Source organism: Lutra lutra, chromosome 5 (genome assembly GCF_902655055.1).
Source record: "Lutra lutra chromosome 5, mLutLut1.2, whole genome shotgun sequence".
NCBI lineage: Eukaryota > Metazoa > Chordata > Mammalia > Carnivora > Mustelidae > Lutra > Lutra lutra.
The window spans coordinates 60,247,795-60,262,847 of NC_062282.1; the positions used below are offsets into that span (position 1 = coordinate 60,247,795).

The following is a 15,053-nucleotide window of genomic DNA, read 5'->3' on the forward strand; positions in this document are numbered from 1 at the left end:
CTTCTCATTTATGGCACATCAAGGTAGTTCTTGCCTTGAAAGCCATTCTTCCCCAACAGACAATGAACTTGTGGTGGAGGGGCATGGGGGGAAGGGGGGTAGGTCCAGTTATAGTCAGTTTGCAATGTCCTCATTTTTCTTAAGTCTCAGTTTCCTCATCTGTAAACTGAGGATGATAGCAGTGTCTATGACAGAGATAAGAGCAGTTGTGAGGTTTAAAGGAAATGAACCAAGGCATATAAAGCACTTAGAGCAGCTTCCAGTAGTAAGTAAGTGCTCAATAAACTTTAACTCCTGTAATGCCTACCTGTAACTATGCATTTCCACATGCCAAGGGATTTAGGTGTCTATCAGCTCTTTTAAGAGCTCTATAGGCATTATGCCCATTTAGTCTGCCCCAAATTTCTAGGAGCTAGGTAATATTCTTAATCTTAAATTTAATCATGAGAAAAAGAACACACAGAGACCAAGCATGGACAAGACTTACAAATGGTAGAACAAGGTCTAGATCCCAGGACTTTCAGACTTCAGTGCCTTTGCTCTTAATTTTTCCTTTAAGCAGATTCCTTATCTTGCTGGTAGGTGTGTGTTAAGATCTCAAGAAATTTAGGGGCATCTGGGGGTCTCAGTTGGTTAAGTGTCCAACTCTTGATCTCAGCTCAGGTCTTGATGTCAGGGTCATGAGTTTGAGCCCCATGTTAGACTTCATGCTGGGTGTGGAGTATACTTTAAAAATAAAATCTCAAGAAATTTAGGAGAAATCAAAATGGCCTATCAGGGAAATCTTCAATTCCCTTCATGCTATTAATTAAATCCACAAATCCTTCAATTAGTTGGTCAACCCCTTTTCCATTAATGCAACTTTGGATTCTTGCCTGTTTTGTGGAAAAATAGCCCTGCCATACCAGCTGTTTATTGTTTCTCTAATTATTTTTTTTTTCTAATTCTGACTCTCTGCACCTTACAATGTGTAAGCTGGCTACTGCAAGCTCTATGTGGCATTGGGCATGTACCTATGGCTGGGAGAAGTAACCAAGGTGTTGTTTCCAGGGGGAGAGTAAGAAGATGGAGGATGCCAGTGCTTACCTGACCCTTCCTTCTTATCGACACCATGTGGAAAACAAGGGGGCCACCTTGAGTCGAAGCTCCAGTAGTGTTGGGGGGCTCTCTGTCAGCTCCCGGGATGTGTTCTCCATTTCCACCCTGGTGTGTTCCACAAAGCTCACCCAAAATGGTAATGAAACCTTCAAGAGTTGTATATATGTAGTGCACATGTGCATGTGTGCATGGGTAACCCCAGGGGTTCCTGAATGGACAGTTCAATCCAAGAATAGTAATTCTGCTTGTCTGGACTCTTTCCAGTGGGCTTGCTGGGTTTGCTGAAGTGGCGTATGAAGCCTCAGCTGCTACAGGAGAATTTAGAGAAATTGAAGATCGTCGATGGAGAGGAAGTGGTGAAGGTCAGTGGGGCTTCATTTTGTTTGTCTTCATCCCCAGTGACAGAGCTTTAAATCTTGGGTGGCTTCAGGGGGCAAATGAAGTGCTGAGGGAGATGGGACTTTTTCTCTAACAGAGGGACACAGTGTCCCAAATTGCCATGAGAAACCTTTACTGGGAAATTCAGAGGATCATATGGTTCAAGGATGTTGAATGTTGAGTGGTAGAAAACTATGGTTGTGTTCAGTTCCTGGAAGGAGATCAGCCTGGGTGTAGATCTCAGCTCAACCACTTACCAACTTTATGTGATAATGTGAATATAACATATTTCGTAGAGTGGTTTTGAGCATTCAAGGCAATAATATTTAAAAATTACTTAGCATAGTCTCTAACACAAAGTTATAATATTGAACTAAACATGTAAATCATACAGAGTTCAGTAAGTAGTAACTATTAATTATTTTTGTTGGCATAAGTTGCTGTAATAGTGTGATGTCTTAGTACTACTTGCATGTTACTATTAGAAATAAAAAGTATTCTTAATTCCTGCTGCTTACAGAGTATTATGCATTATACATGAAAGAGGGAAAGACATAAGGGCTCACATTTTAAGTGAAACAGGCAGATAACAATACAAATGTCAGATGTATTATTGTATCCACATGGTGTTGGAGAATATAGCGTCTGAGGTATAAATTTAATTAAGCAACACTTCTGTCCAGTTCTATGGGACAGGTGTTTCTCACAGGTCTTGGTGATCTTGTTTCCATCAGGAACTTGGTCCAGCTAGAAACTCTGAGATTAAACTTCTTTATTTGGTAGCTGTATGTTTTCAGGGACTATAGGAAATATTGACCCATCCCTTAGTAAGGAAGAGTATCATATTTTAGTTAATTTTCCATACATGGAGAAGCAATGGTAGAATGTTCAGATCAGTGCTTTAAATGTGCACTATTGACCCACCTACCTGGTTCATCAGTAGCAGGAAAATTCTCCAGACATCCTTTCACAAGATCTGTCACCTTTGGGCAGCTTGCAGAAACATCTGGGAGGGAATTACATTGTCTCCATCTTTGCATTCTTTTTTATTTTTCTAAAAAAGTTTGTTATTGAAGTATATAATACAGCAAAATATATACCCTAAGAGTATAGATCCCTATATTTTTACACATGTATATACCCATTTACCCATCCTCTAGATCAAGATACAGTACATTTTTGACATTGTGGTAGGTTTTCTCATACCCCTTCTTTACCCCTCCCCATGCTAACTGCTATGATAGATTTTTTTTTTTTTTGCCTGTTCTTGAATTTCGTGAAAATAGAGAAATAAATAATGTACATTTTTGGGTCTTATGAGGTTATCCTCATTGTTTCATGTAGAAGTAGTTTGCTCTTTTTTTTTTTTTTTAAATCACTGTGGAGTATTCTGTAGTATTAAAATGCCACCATATGTTCATTCATGCTGTTGGTTCACAATTGGTTTGCTCCAAGTTCTGGCTCTTGATAAGAAAGCTCCCTGAACCTTTGGAATGCAGCATATGGTGGATGTGTGCTCTCATTCTCTTAGGGATACACTGAGGAGTGGGATTTCTGGGTCACCTGCACTGTTTTTTAACATGACCTTCATTATTTTGTCCAGTTTCTCCAAGATACTCTGGATGCCCTCTTCAATATCATGATGGAGCATTCTCAAAGTAATGAGTATGATATCCTCGTCTTTGATGCTTTGGTAAGAAAGAGGGGAAAGGTGTTTAGTGATATTAGACATTAATATGTGTCTCACTGTGAGAACACTGAGAATTTGTGGCCTTAGTGGCCCTTTCAATGAACTTTTTTGGATGTATTGTAACTTTTAGCAACCAGAGCAATGAATGAATGAGCTGCTGCATTTGTTTGTTTGTTTGTTTGCTTCTAATTCATTTAAAAAGCACGGCTGGGTGAGTAAAAGGGGAATTTTAATTGTTGATGTCATATTGGCACTGGTTGAAAGTACATGAAGCTGGATACCATGAATAATGGCTTCAGCTTTCCATGAATGCTGGAAGCTAGTCCTTGGCTAGGTTGTGAAGCACCCAAAATGTTTCCTACCTTCTTCTTTCTCATAGTCTCCAACTTAGCAGTGTCATAATACCTTCCTGCCTACCCAGCCCATTTTATGGTGGCATGCTTTCTTGATCTATCCTCTTCCCTCTTCCCAAATGGTGTCTTCCTCTGATCTGTCCCATCTCACGTTTCTTCAGTGTCATGTCCACACGAAGGTATGAATAAAGTTTTAGTATGTTAACTATTTATGTCAGTGACATTTACAATTTAAAGAGATTACTTGGAGACAACCATGACTTAATCCAGTGCTTCCCAGAAGGTCTTCTGGAAAGCTAGCCCTCAAGAAAGAAGTTTTTTAACAAAAAGATCCTTTGATTAAATAACTCTTAGGGAAGTGTTGGACATTGTATGACCCTCTTAGAGATTCATAATGGATGTAAATATGTTAAAGACTCTAAGAACTCTGCTGTAAAGAAGGCAGTCTTAACAATGATATCCTGAGATTTGTCAAACTTACATGACCATGAAACTCTTTTATCCTACGATACCCTGTAGCATGTTTCATGGAATGCTTTTTAGAAGAGACTACATTAATGAGACTACTAACAATATATTCATGAGCTAATTTCTGAGCAAAATCATTTTGCTGGAGGTTCAATTATGCCATGTGAGTATGGCTTCCTGCCTTGGGTCTGACCCCTAAACACTGATTCCTTGAATCTTCCTCAGATCTACATAATAGGACTCATTGCTGACCGGAAATTCCAGCATTTCAATACCGTTCTGGAGGCTTACATTCAACAGCATTTCAGTGCCACCTTGGCTTACAAGTAAGTTACTGTACATATAGGGATTTCTTGTGCACCCCCAACTTGCCCTACCAGGATGCCTAGGGCACAAGGAACTTGAGTATTTTCCTTTTGCACCAGGCAGTGTGAATTCTCCCTTTACTGATAAAACTCCATCCATGCTGGGTTATCAGGATTAAGTAAAAATATGCAAACCCATAGGTTAGAATGAATATTTTATTGTGGTAGAAGTACAGGAAAACATTAATTCATTCAGTCAATCAGTCAGCTATCATTTATTGAATAGCTACTTGTGGTAGACACTGGGATTCAAAGGCTAGGAAGGAGAAAACACAGGCCAAGTATAGTACCCATTATAGCTTGGGTACAGGGGATGATGGTTACAGATGGGGATGATATTGGAGAGGTTGGGAGAAGCCAGTTAGTAAAGGGGTCTTGAAAGCTGGGCCGAATAATTTGCAGTTTGCCTTGCTGGTAATGAAGAAACATGGAAAATTTCTCAGCAAGGGTATTCCATAATATTATTAGAATATTTTCTGTAGGAAGCAAATGTTAAAAAGAGCATTCTCCCCACCATTATTCCCACTCATATCCTGATTGTGACTAGTTTTCCTAGTCAAAAGATTGGTTTTTTCCTCACTAGTTTTTTCTTTGATGGTTTTCTATGGGTAGGAAATACTTATTCACTCCCCTGTATTAAATATATATATATATATATATATTTTTTTTTTAAGCAGAGTTATTTTTATGGCTGCAAACGAGTTAGTAAGCTTAGCTATTCCACCACCTTTAACCTTTGATTGAATGCTTTATAATTTATAGAGCAAATTAATGACCATGCTGTGGGCTGGAAAGAGATGTATTTTGAAAACATAATCCCTTATTCAGGAAATTGATGACGGTGCTGAAGACTTACTTGGATACCTCCAGCAGAGGGGAGCAATGTGAGCCGATCCTAAGAACCCTGAAAGCTTTGGAATATGTGTTCAAGTTCATTGTTCGGTCGAGGACATTATTTTCACAGTGAGTGCTTGTTATGTAAGAGTGATTGATTAGTTCCGCAGTTCCTCCAGGATATAACAGTATTTGTGTCATTGGAGAGATTCTTTTATAAAATTACAACCAGCCATTGATCAAAAGCAACTTAAAAATCCAACATAGAGAGTTATGAATAGGTTATAATTGTTCCTCTAAGCTCATTCAGGCAAAAAAATAAATCTTAACATGTTATAGAGTTATGCTTCATCCAATGAACTTGATTTGTGATTTGAGGCTCTTCTGTGTTTCATCTATCATTCTTCATTTGATTTGAGATAGAAAACTTTCCAGGAATCTTCAGTGTTAGAGGTGCTGGGAGTGGAGAGAGCAGAACTTAGGGACTTTGACAGTTATTTGGCTCTAGGAGGTTGTGCATGACAGATGAGCTGGTATTTGCAGTTGATCTGTCTGTCCGTGAGATCCTAGTAGCCAACAATTGAGCTGACATGTTAGAACACCTAAGAGATTTGATGTTTGATGAGCAGTGTTACAGAGGTTAGCTGTTGTTTTTGTTTTGTTTTTTTGTTTGTTTGTTTATTTTTGAAGGGCTTCGGAGATAGAGGCATTCAAATGCAACGTTCAAAAGAATAATTTACGTTCATCCTGGCTATAAGGCAAAGTTAGGCAGGCAATTGGTTGTGATTCTGTATATGATCAGATTGGTTGTGTGTGATGGGAAATAAGGAAAACTTATAGAGAATGTACTGCCTGGATTCTCATCAATGCAAATGAAGAACATTCAACTCAAACTGATTTATTAGAGAGAGTAGGACTTTTATTTTATTTCACATTTTTTAAAAATCCAGAACATAGTTGGCCTCAGGTATGACTGGATCCAGATACTCGATGCCACCAGGGTATCCCTAGATCTTGCCTCTGGGTCCTCTGCTAAGGGTCATGTGCTATCGTTTTAAACAGTCTGACCAAGAAAATGAATGTGCAGTGGTTTCATGTGCACCTCTGGAGCCATGGGCCGGGTCAGTCACTTACAGTATCGACTTATTTAGTTGGAGAGATGGTTTCCCAAAAGAAAGTAGAAAACTGTAGTCATCATTTTGACCATGACAATGGATGGGCTACAAATTTTCATAGTTGACAAGGCATCTGAAATATGAATCATTTTAGATTCTCCGAAAACATTCTTTGAGATTTCAGGTGAGAATTGGAAGAGATGAATGTCTTGAACCTTGTCACATAACATATGTCATGTTCATTATTCTTTTTTTGTTTTAACTTAAAACTTTTAATTTTATTTTATTTTTTAAATTAAATTTAAGTAATTTATTTTTAATTAAATTTTAGGCAGTTTTATATGGTATAATATTCGTTTCTGGAGTAGAATTCAGTGGTTCATCACTTACATACAACACCCAGTGCTCATCATAACAAGTGCCCTTCTTAATAATATTTATCATCCATCTAGCCCATCCCCCATCCACCTCCCCCCACCAACCCTTATTCTTAAAGTGAAGTGTCTGTTTCCTCTCACTTGCCAGTTACTCAAAGTAGAGACTGTGTATTAAAGTCTTAGGGGTATTTTTCCATTTTTGAGAGATACTTGTCAATTATTTGAAAACGAATGGGTCTTTCTAAGGGTTGAGTTTCTTGGAGGAGTTCAAGGATTCAAACATTATAATTCCAGATTAATAGGCAAAGATATGTTATCTCATCTTGCAAGTGAGAACTTTAGGTTTACAAGAAGAACATATATTCTTCATTTATCATACCTTCTGCCCCCTTTTTCTTTTGGTTTATTTTATTGTTTCTCCTTCCCTGCTCCCTTCTTTTCTCCCTCCCTTCTTTTCTTCCTTCCTTCCTTTCTTCCCTCCTCCCTTCTTCCTTCCCTCTCTTCTTTTCTTCCTGTCTTGTCTCTCTTAGTCTTTGTCTCCTCCCTCTACTGGAGGAAAGGGCATTTGCACATTTGTCTTCTTCTCTGCCTCAAGGCAAGTCATCCTGCAGAATCTCTAGCTCTTCATTCAGTGTAAATCTGGTGTTGCTGGAACTCCAAGTGACTTTTGGCCACTTAAGGAGTGGGGTGGTCTGTTATTTCTTGCTGTATCCCCAGCATAGCATATAGAACATCATTGATACTCATGAAATACCTATTGGACAAAGTGCATTTTGGGGGATAAGGGATACCTCTGGTCAGAAGAGATGTCTCTAAGATAATCCAGGCCTAATCTTGAGTCCTTTCGCATGAACAAAGTATAGGCTAACCTGCAAGGAAAGTCTAAGACCCCATGCTGAGGGAAGGCGGTTTTCCTTTGTCCTGTTCATTTTAGAAACTTTATCAATGGTTTTGCTCTTAGTACAGCATCAAGGACATCGGGAAGCAGTGGAGGTATTTCCCCATACTAGGAAGGCCTTTTACTTGGGAGACTAGAAAATAGAAGGTTTGAAATGTATAAGCCAGCAGGTGGGAAATCATAACATAACTGTTACTTCGGGGACTTACTGTGTCCGGCATTGTGTTCCTGTTTCCTGTTATTTCTTTGTCTTCTTTCCTCCTGTGCATAATTCAGCTGATCTAGCTCCCATTAGCTGTTCCCTTGCCATTTTTCCTTGCACATTCTGCACATGAGTGCTTGCGAGGGTTAAAGGATTATCCTATATCAATATGCAGGATGCAGTTGGGTAAGCGAGGAAGAAAAGTTGAGAAAGATAGAATTTCTTAAGGATTATGTATTTCTATCACATAGCCCAATAATGTGATTTCCTTTTTCCCTCTCTTTATGTCACTGGCTCCTGAGTCAAAATCTGGGGCAGGTCTGGGGCAGGTCTTTGGGCATCCATCTGTGCCATAGTAGCAATGGAAGCTGGCAGAGCAGGTTCAAGCTTTTGCCATGGGGAGGCAGGCTTAAAAATATGGGAAATTCCTAAATCGTAGGAAGTGTGTCCAAAAGATGTTCAGTAGCCATCAATATGACCATCATCCATTAGGCTTTTCTGGAATGACTAAGCTTCTAGGAGGTATAAAGCATAGTGAGAAACAGTCAGAAAGAGCTGAAGTGATTATCTTCTAGGCACTGAGCTTCTTTATAAAATTCCTTGCAGCTCCTTTTATCCTGAAGCTCAAACAACCAGCTGAGCTGATCCCCAACATTTCTGAGCTGTGGAATTACTCAGTCCAGAGAAGACTGTGCTTCCCCGAATTGCACAATATGTGCACTGAAAAGCTTCCCTTCCTGCTGGCCAGGCACATTAGAAATGATGCTGCAGCCCTTATGTAAGGATGGCTCTCTAAAAGAGAAGAAATCCAGAACATGGTGCTAGAGTGGGATTTGTTCCCACTTGTCTATGTTCCTTATAAATCCTAATGCTGCCATAGGCTAAAGTACAGGGGCAAATGTGGAGCAGTGATTATGTTCATGTTGTGTTGGTGTGTGTTGGTTCAGTGGTCAGTGTCACACTAGACAGACCTGGGAGGGAGTCATATGTTTGTCCCTGTGCCCAGCTTACTGAGTGACCTGACCTGTCTGAGCCTCAATTTTCTCATCCCTAAATGGAGATAAACCCATTCTTAGTATTTTGATGATGAAATGAGACTATACCTACAAAGTTATCCATGTAGTATCTGGTACTTAATTTCATAAATGTAACAAATGTTACTTGGTATTGTGTTTTTACCTAGGCAAGACAGGAAGGGTTTTTATTTTAAAAACTCAGATTTAAATTAATAAATGGTGTCTTGATCCATGCTCAAAATTTGGCTTATAGTCCATGCAATCCTAACCCTTTCTTGTTGTTTTTGTTTGTTTGTATGTGTGTTTGTTTTTAAGGAGGAAGTGTTATGTTTACCAGGTGTCTGCTTTTTGAGGATCACAATGTAGGGACTTTTATGGCTCCCTGAATTCCCCTTGGTCTATTGCTAGCCCATTGGCTGACCCCTGTTTGTGTCTGCTGTGTGTGTGGTCAGGCCCCTTGGGCCCAAGCAGCCATGCACCGAGCTCTCTGCTCCCTGCTTGTGCTGCCTGTCTTTGCTTTTGCATTATGCCTCCTGCTCTTGTTAAGGACCTGCTTATTCACTGCTTGCTTCCTCCTCCTTCTCCGCGCGCTCCCAGTCTCCTGGGGCTGCCCTTCCACGCACATATTCCTCCTTCATCTCCCTCATTCCCATCCCCTTTGCTTATGAGAGGCAGTCAGCTCAGTGGTTAAAGGCACAATCTATGGAGCTGGCTACTTAGGTTTGAATTTCGCACTAGAATCCTACCACTGCCATTTACTAATGTTTATGACCTTAGGCAGATTATGTAGCCTGCCTCAAGCTCGGTTTCCTTATGTATAAAACAAGCAGGGATGTAAAAACCCTTTTGGGCTGTGGTGCAGACTGAATGAGCTAATGGATATCAGGCACTTAGCACAGTGCCTGTCACAGAGCAAGCAGCCACAGCCATGGTGATTATTACCTGCTAAGTGCATTTCACTTATTATCTCCATTAGTCTTCATAAAAACCCAATGGAAAGCCTCCTCTCCCCACTTTATCTCATCTGAGTCCTCACTCACTCCATGCCGGCCATACAGGTCTCCTTGCCGTGGCTCAGGGTCCTGACTTAGGGCCCGGGCGCCTTTCCCCTCATATCTGCTTGTTCACTCCCTGTCCTCTTCCATATCCTCACTTAAATGTCTCCTTTTCTCCCTGTTGAAAACTGCAACTTCTGATTCCTCTCCCTTTCACTCTGTTTTTGATCTTTTCTCCCCTTCCACATAGAACTAATCAGATGTTAACATATCAGATGGTAATTAATTATGCTTTTGTTTACTGTTATCTCCCTGCTAGAATGTCAGCTCCCAAGCTCCTGTCTTTGTTTTGTACTGAGAACAGCACGTGGCAGGTATTGACACTTGTTCAGTGTGAAACGGGACACCCTTCTTGTCCCCCTTTCATAGATAGGGAAGCTGAGACTTTGACTCACACTTACAGGTCACACAGGTAAGAATTAGCAGAGTAGGGCTGCACATTCTGCCTCATCTGATGATTTTTTTTTTTTTAAGATTTTATTTATTTATTTGACAGGCAGAGATCACAAGTAGGCAGAGAGGCAGGCAGAGAGAGAGGAAGGGAAGCAGGCTCCCTGCTGAGCAGAGAGCCCAATGCGGGGCTCGATCCCAGGACCCTGAGATCATGACCTGAGCCGAAGGCAGAGGCTTAACCCACTGAGCCACCCAGGCGCCCCTCATCTGATGATTGAATTGAAGAACCAGAACTTTTGGAGGACCATGCAAGTATAAAATGTGGTTGGCTATGATGGGGACCTATCCTAAGTGAGAACAGCTCCTCATGGAAGGATTGACTTTCTGGGTACTGTCAGGGCTGCAGAGAGGCACAAGGCTCCTTGAGTTTAGGTGCTATCATCCCTAAGCACAGTAGGACTTCAGTAAAAATAAAGATGACTTAGAGCAGAAGTTATCAGGAAAGGAGTCCTTGCTATTATGGCAAAGCTATCCAGGCAAACATGACTTGATCCTCATATCCTTTCAAAGAGTGAAGAAAGAAGAGCTGACACAGGGCCAGCCCAGGTAACTCACCCAGGTAACTCAACCTCCTGCTCCCCAACCCTCACCTAGGAGCCAGGAAGGATGGCCATGGTGTGCACAGTGCCATATACCTGTACTGAGGCTTCCACTCCATCAACATAGGTAACCAAGAAGCATGGTTCACACATCCGGTGGACACCCCCCCCCCCCAGTCTGGTTCACTTCATCCAGGGGCAGGCATCTTGGCCTTTCTGTGCTCGCCTTCAGCATCAGGTGATCAGATAGTCTCTGATGTTCTCTTTTGCATTTTATTTTGCATTTTGCTTTATTCTGTCTGTCTCCCCTCTCAGCCTCTACCTCGCCCTCCCACCAGCTCAATTTCTTCTTATGTAAATATTATATACTAGTTCACCCTCCTGGTCATGCATATGTTAGGCAGTAAGACTGTCTGAACAAAGCTTGGGCAAGCCCAATGTAGCCTGCAGTCAGAGGAAATACATAAGCCTCTGCCTTTTTAAACAAATATGAATTTAACTCCAAGGCACTTTCCAGTGTGATTTGTTTTCATTGTTCATGTATGAATAAATATTTAAATGTAATCATCTGTTTATGCTGAGCATCGGCTGGGATGCCCGTCACATTGCTATTCCTGTTTCTCCTGGATGTAATTTGTTTGCATGTTAATGCCATTTATTCCTATGTAAGCCTCTGTTTTTGGTTTTGAATATAATTTCACTTTTTGATGACAGTAATGGCTCAGTAAACTGCACAATTGCAGTTAATGGAATTATTTTATGATAACATTAACTTGGCATCAGATCAGGGTGGAAGAGAAAACTGTCATCAAAGGGATATTGTCAAACAGTTACTTCTCTTTAATTTATTATCTATTTTATGAGTTGCTACAGTGTTGAGGGGGGAGCTAACAGCTTGTTTATTACAAACATATGTAGAAAAGCTTTGTAAACCATGAAGTAAGTAGCCATCATTGTGATATGAAATCGTTCATGTGCATGCATTTTAAATAGCCCTCTTTTTCCTTTGCATATAGAAATATTAGTAAACATTTATTGAGCACCTATTATGCACTAGGCACTTTAAGTGCTGGGGACTCTGGAATTAATAACTAAGGCTTCCTCAAGTAGCAGTAACACAGGAGGGCATGCTGCTTATGCTTCCCAGCAATCAATCACAGTTCCCTGGAATAAGCAGTGATCCATGACATGATGCCATTGAGGCTCAGGGAGCAAACAGGTTTAAATGACACACTCCATCTCGGGAGGATCCGTAATTCTTCTCAGAGGAGGTGATGCTTTAAAGTAAACATTGAAAGAGAGAAGAATCACAGAGTCCAAGTAGAGGGAACAACACATGGACTACGATGTCCAATTACTCCTGCCACTCCTGAGGACCATTTATGAAGCCTCTCCGCTGTGCTTGGCCATGGATCACTTTTTTACTCTGCCTCACTTCATACTCCCAGCAACCCTGGGAAGTATAGATATTATGATGTTTGTTTGACAGAAGAGGAAATGGAAGCCCAGAAAGATAGAGAAAGTGACTGTAGGCCACACAGCTTGACATTGGCAGGGAGGGGTGTGACATCAGAGCCCAGGTTCCTTGTGCTGTGCTATGCCTGTGAGCGGCACATTTGTGGAGAAGAGTGGCTAGTGGGTGAAGGTATGGCGATGGAAGAGTGGGGACAATGCAGCTGGTGGGGTAGTTTGAAGCTGGATGGTGAACAACTTGCATGCCAAACTGAGGAGTGTGATGTCATCCTCTCTGCCAGGGGAGGGCGGCATAAATGCTGCCGTCAGTCCTCAGAGCACAGGGTAAGCACCCCAGCAGGTGCACAGACTCATCCATTGGGATCAGGTAAAAAGATGAAAATTCCTTTATTTTGTTCCAAGAGGAAGAAATTAAACTTTATAAATAATTGACTTAGAATAATACTTGGATATAATTTATAAATAAATAAGCATCTGTTGAGAATCATGCTTACTTTTCATTTTCTCATGGAGCAGTTTCCAAATCCTGTTTTTGGCAGTGGGAGTCATCGAATTTTTAAAGCAGGGGATTTACAAGGGTGCCTGGGGGGCTCAGTCAGTTAAATGTCTGACTCTTGGTTTTCGCTCCGGTCATGATCTCAGGGTCATGGGATCATGCCCCACATTGAGCTCCATGCTGGGCATGGAGTCTGCTTAAGATTCCCTCCATTTCCCCCTGTCTTTCTCATGAGTGCATTCTTTCTCTCTTTCTCTTTCTCTCTCATAAATAAATGAATAATTAAAGCAAGCCAGCCAGCCAGCAAGCAAGGTATCTACATGATTTAGAGTCATGTTTTAAAAAGAAAGATCACTGAAGAACAAAGGTGAGTATGTAGAAGGTGTAGAGGAAGGGAGGCAAGACGTTAATCATGAAGCTGTTGCAGTAATCCAGGCAAGAAGACTTGAGCTAAGGCAGTCTTAGTAGGGCTGGAGAAGGAGAGGAAGAAGATAAGGTGTATAAATGGCAGGATGGAACGTGGGTGGGAGTGAAGCTGTTGGAGAGGGCCAACAGATCAGCTGATCTGAGGTTCAACTTTGTAACCCATCTGATTTGACATTATTCATCAACATGATGAATAGCGGGGAGGAGAAGTTTTGGGGGAAGATGATGTGTTTTGGTAAAATTTGAGATGTTTATTGGCATAGCCTGATGGAAATGTATAGCAGGTAGTTAGATACAAATCTAAAGTTCAAGAGAGTAAAGAATAGAAATATAGTCTTGGTGGAAATTGATGCAAAGAGATATTTGAAGCTGTAGCACAAAGTGAACAATGTTATAAAACTCAGGATGAAACCCAGGAGATTAGCATGTTGAAGGGGTGGGTGAGGAGGGAGTCCCAGGGAAGGCTGATCAGGGATGTAGGAGGGGAAGCAGGAAGACTGGCAATCCAGGAGCCAGAAAAGAGAACATTTCAAAGAGGGACGTGTCAGCAATGTCAGCGTGCTACAGCAAAGTCATGGGGACTGCAAACTGATCAGAGGCAAGATATTTGGCTGTGAGGAGGTATTTGTTTTCTTAGCCAGTCCTTCCCCAGAGCTTAGCATCTTTCCTAATATCCAGTTGAAGACCCTAAAGAGGCAGAGGGATCAGGGCTTTGAGGTGCTATCGATTTCCCATCATCTTCATGTGAATTACCTACAGTGTGGATTGTCCTTTGCCAGGGTGTAATCCTAGTTTGGCTTCCCCCAGCTGACCCTTCAGAGGCCGAATAAACTGTTTCCCATAGGGTGGTGTATTCACCCTTCACTCACAGCAAAGTGTAAGACACTGGCTGTCTGCTTCTATTGTCCCTTTAAATGGCTTAATTTTGCAGAACAAGACTATCTATGCTGTAGAGAGTTAAGGGAAAAGCCATGGACGACACAAGATATTCATTCTTCTAGGTTGAAGCAGTAGACAATTTCCTTTTCTTGTTAACTCCTTGTGAAACATCTAGAAGCTCGCATGCTGGCACAATTCTTGCCTTTGTGCCAAAAAAAAAAAAAAAATGGCTGTTTCTGTCAAATGCTGAAGCTGGCGGTTCCTCAGAGAATGACTTGGGTGAGAGATCAATTTACCGAATAAATATGTAGATTTAGGAAATGTGTTTGCAAATCCCCTGTAACTAAATATGAACATGCAAGATAATGAAGGGTCTAGTTTGCCAGAGGGGTGAAATTCACCAAGCTACCATTATCGTCAGGGATGCTGAACTGAACCTGGGTGACTAGGCATACTTGGTGAACCCCTTTAAATGCATTTGAGGCAGCATCACCTCAAAGTAGAATTCGTTTCCTTAATAGGAAATAATATATTGCTCAGTTCTTGGGCTTGTGGCTTTTTGTGTCTTTGGGGTGGATGGAAAATTAAAGAGGACTTAATTATGAGACATATATGGTCACTACCCTTCATGTCTCCAAACTAGTCTCTCTGTCTCTCAGATCTACTCTTCTAATGCAGCTGACCTCAAAGACCAATTAATTCAATTCAATCCATTCATTAAATAAATATTTTTGAGCCTTACTATTTGGCCAAGTTCTAGCGTAGATTACTGCAATAAAAAGACAGAGGTAGCCCAGCCCTCATTCTGCCCTTGTATAGTTTTGGGGGGAGACAAAAAACCAAACCAAAACAAAACAAGAAAAGCAAACAAATACACCAAGTCATTACAAACCATAATAATGCCAGTAAAGGAAATAAGTTGAGATACATGGTACAGC

General features: G+C 41.0%; 1 protein-coding gene across 1 annotated transcript in view; it reads left to right on the plus strand.

Moving 5' to 3' along the window:
- The window catches only part of DOCK2 (dedicator of cytokinesis 2), a 411,678-nt gene that overhangs the window by 78,014 nt on the left and 318,611 nt on the right, over positions 1-15,053 (plus strand). Inside the window, exons 18-22 of the mRNA XM_047729407.1 lie at positions 1,051-1,234; positions 1,363-1,460; positions 3,080-3,169; positions 4,213-4,313; positions 5,181-5,315. Coding sequence (XP_047585363.1) covers positions 1,051-1,234; positions 1,363-1,460; positions 3,080-3,169; positions 4,213-4,313; positions 5,181-5,315 — 608 coding nt within the window. The remainder of the gene's footprint in view (positions 1-1,050; positions 1,235-1,362; positions 1,461-3,079; positions 3,170-4,212; positions 4,314-5,180; positions 5,316-15,053) is intronic.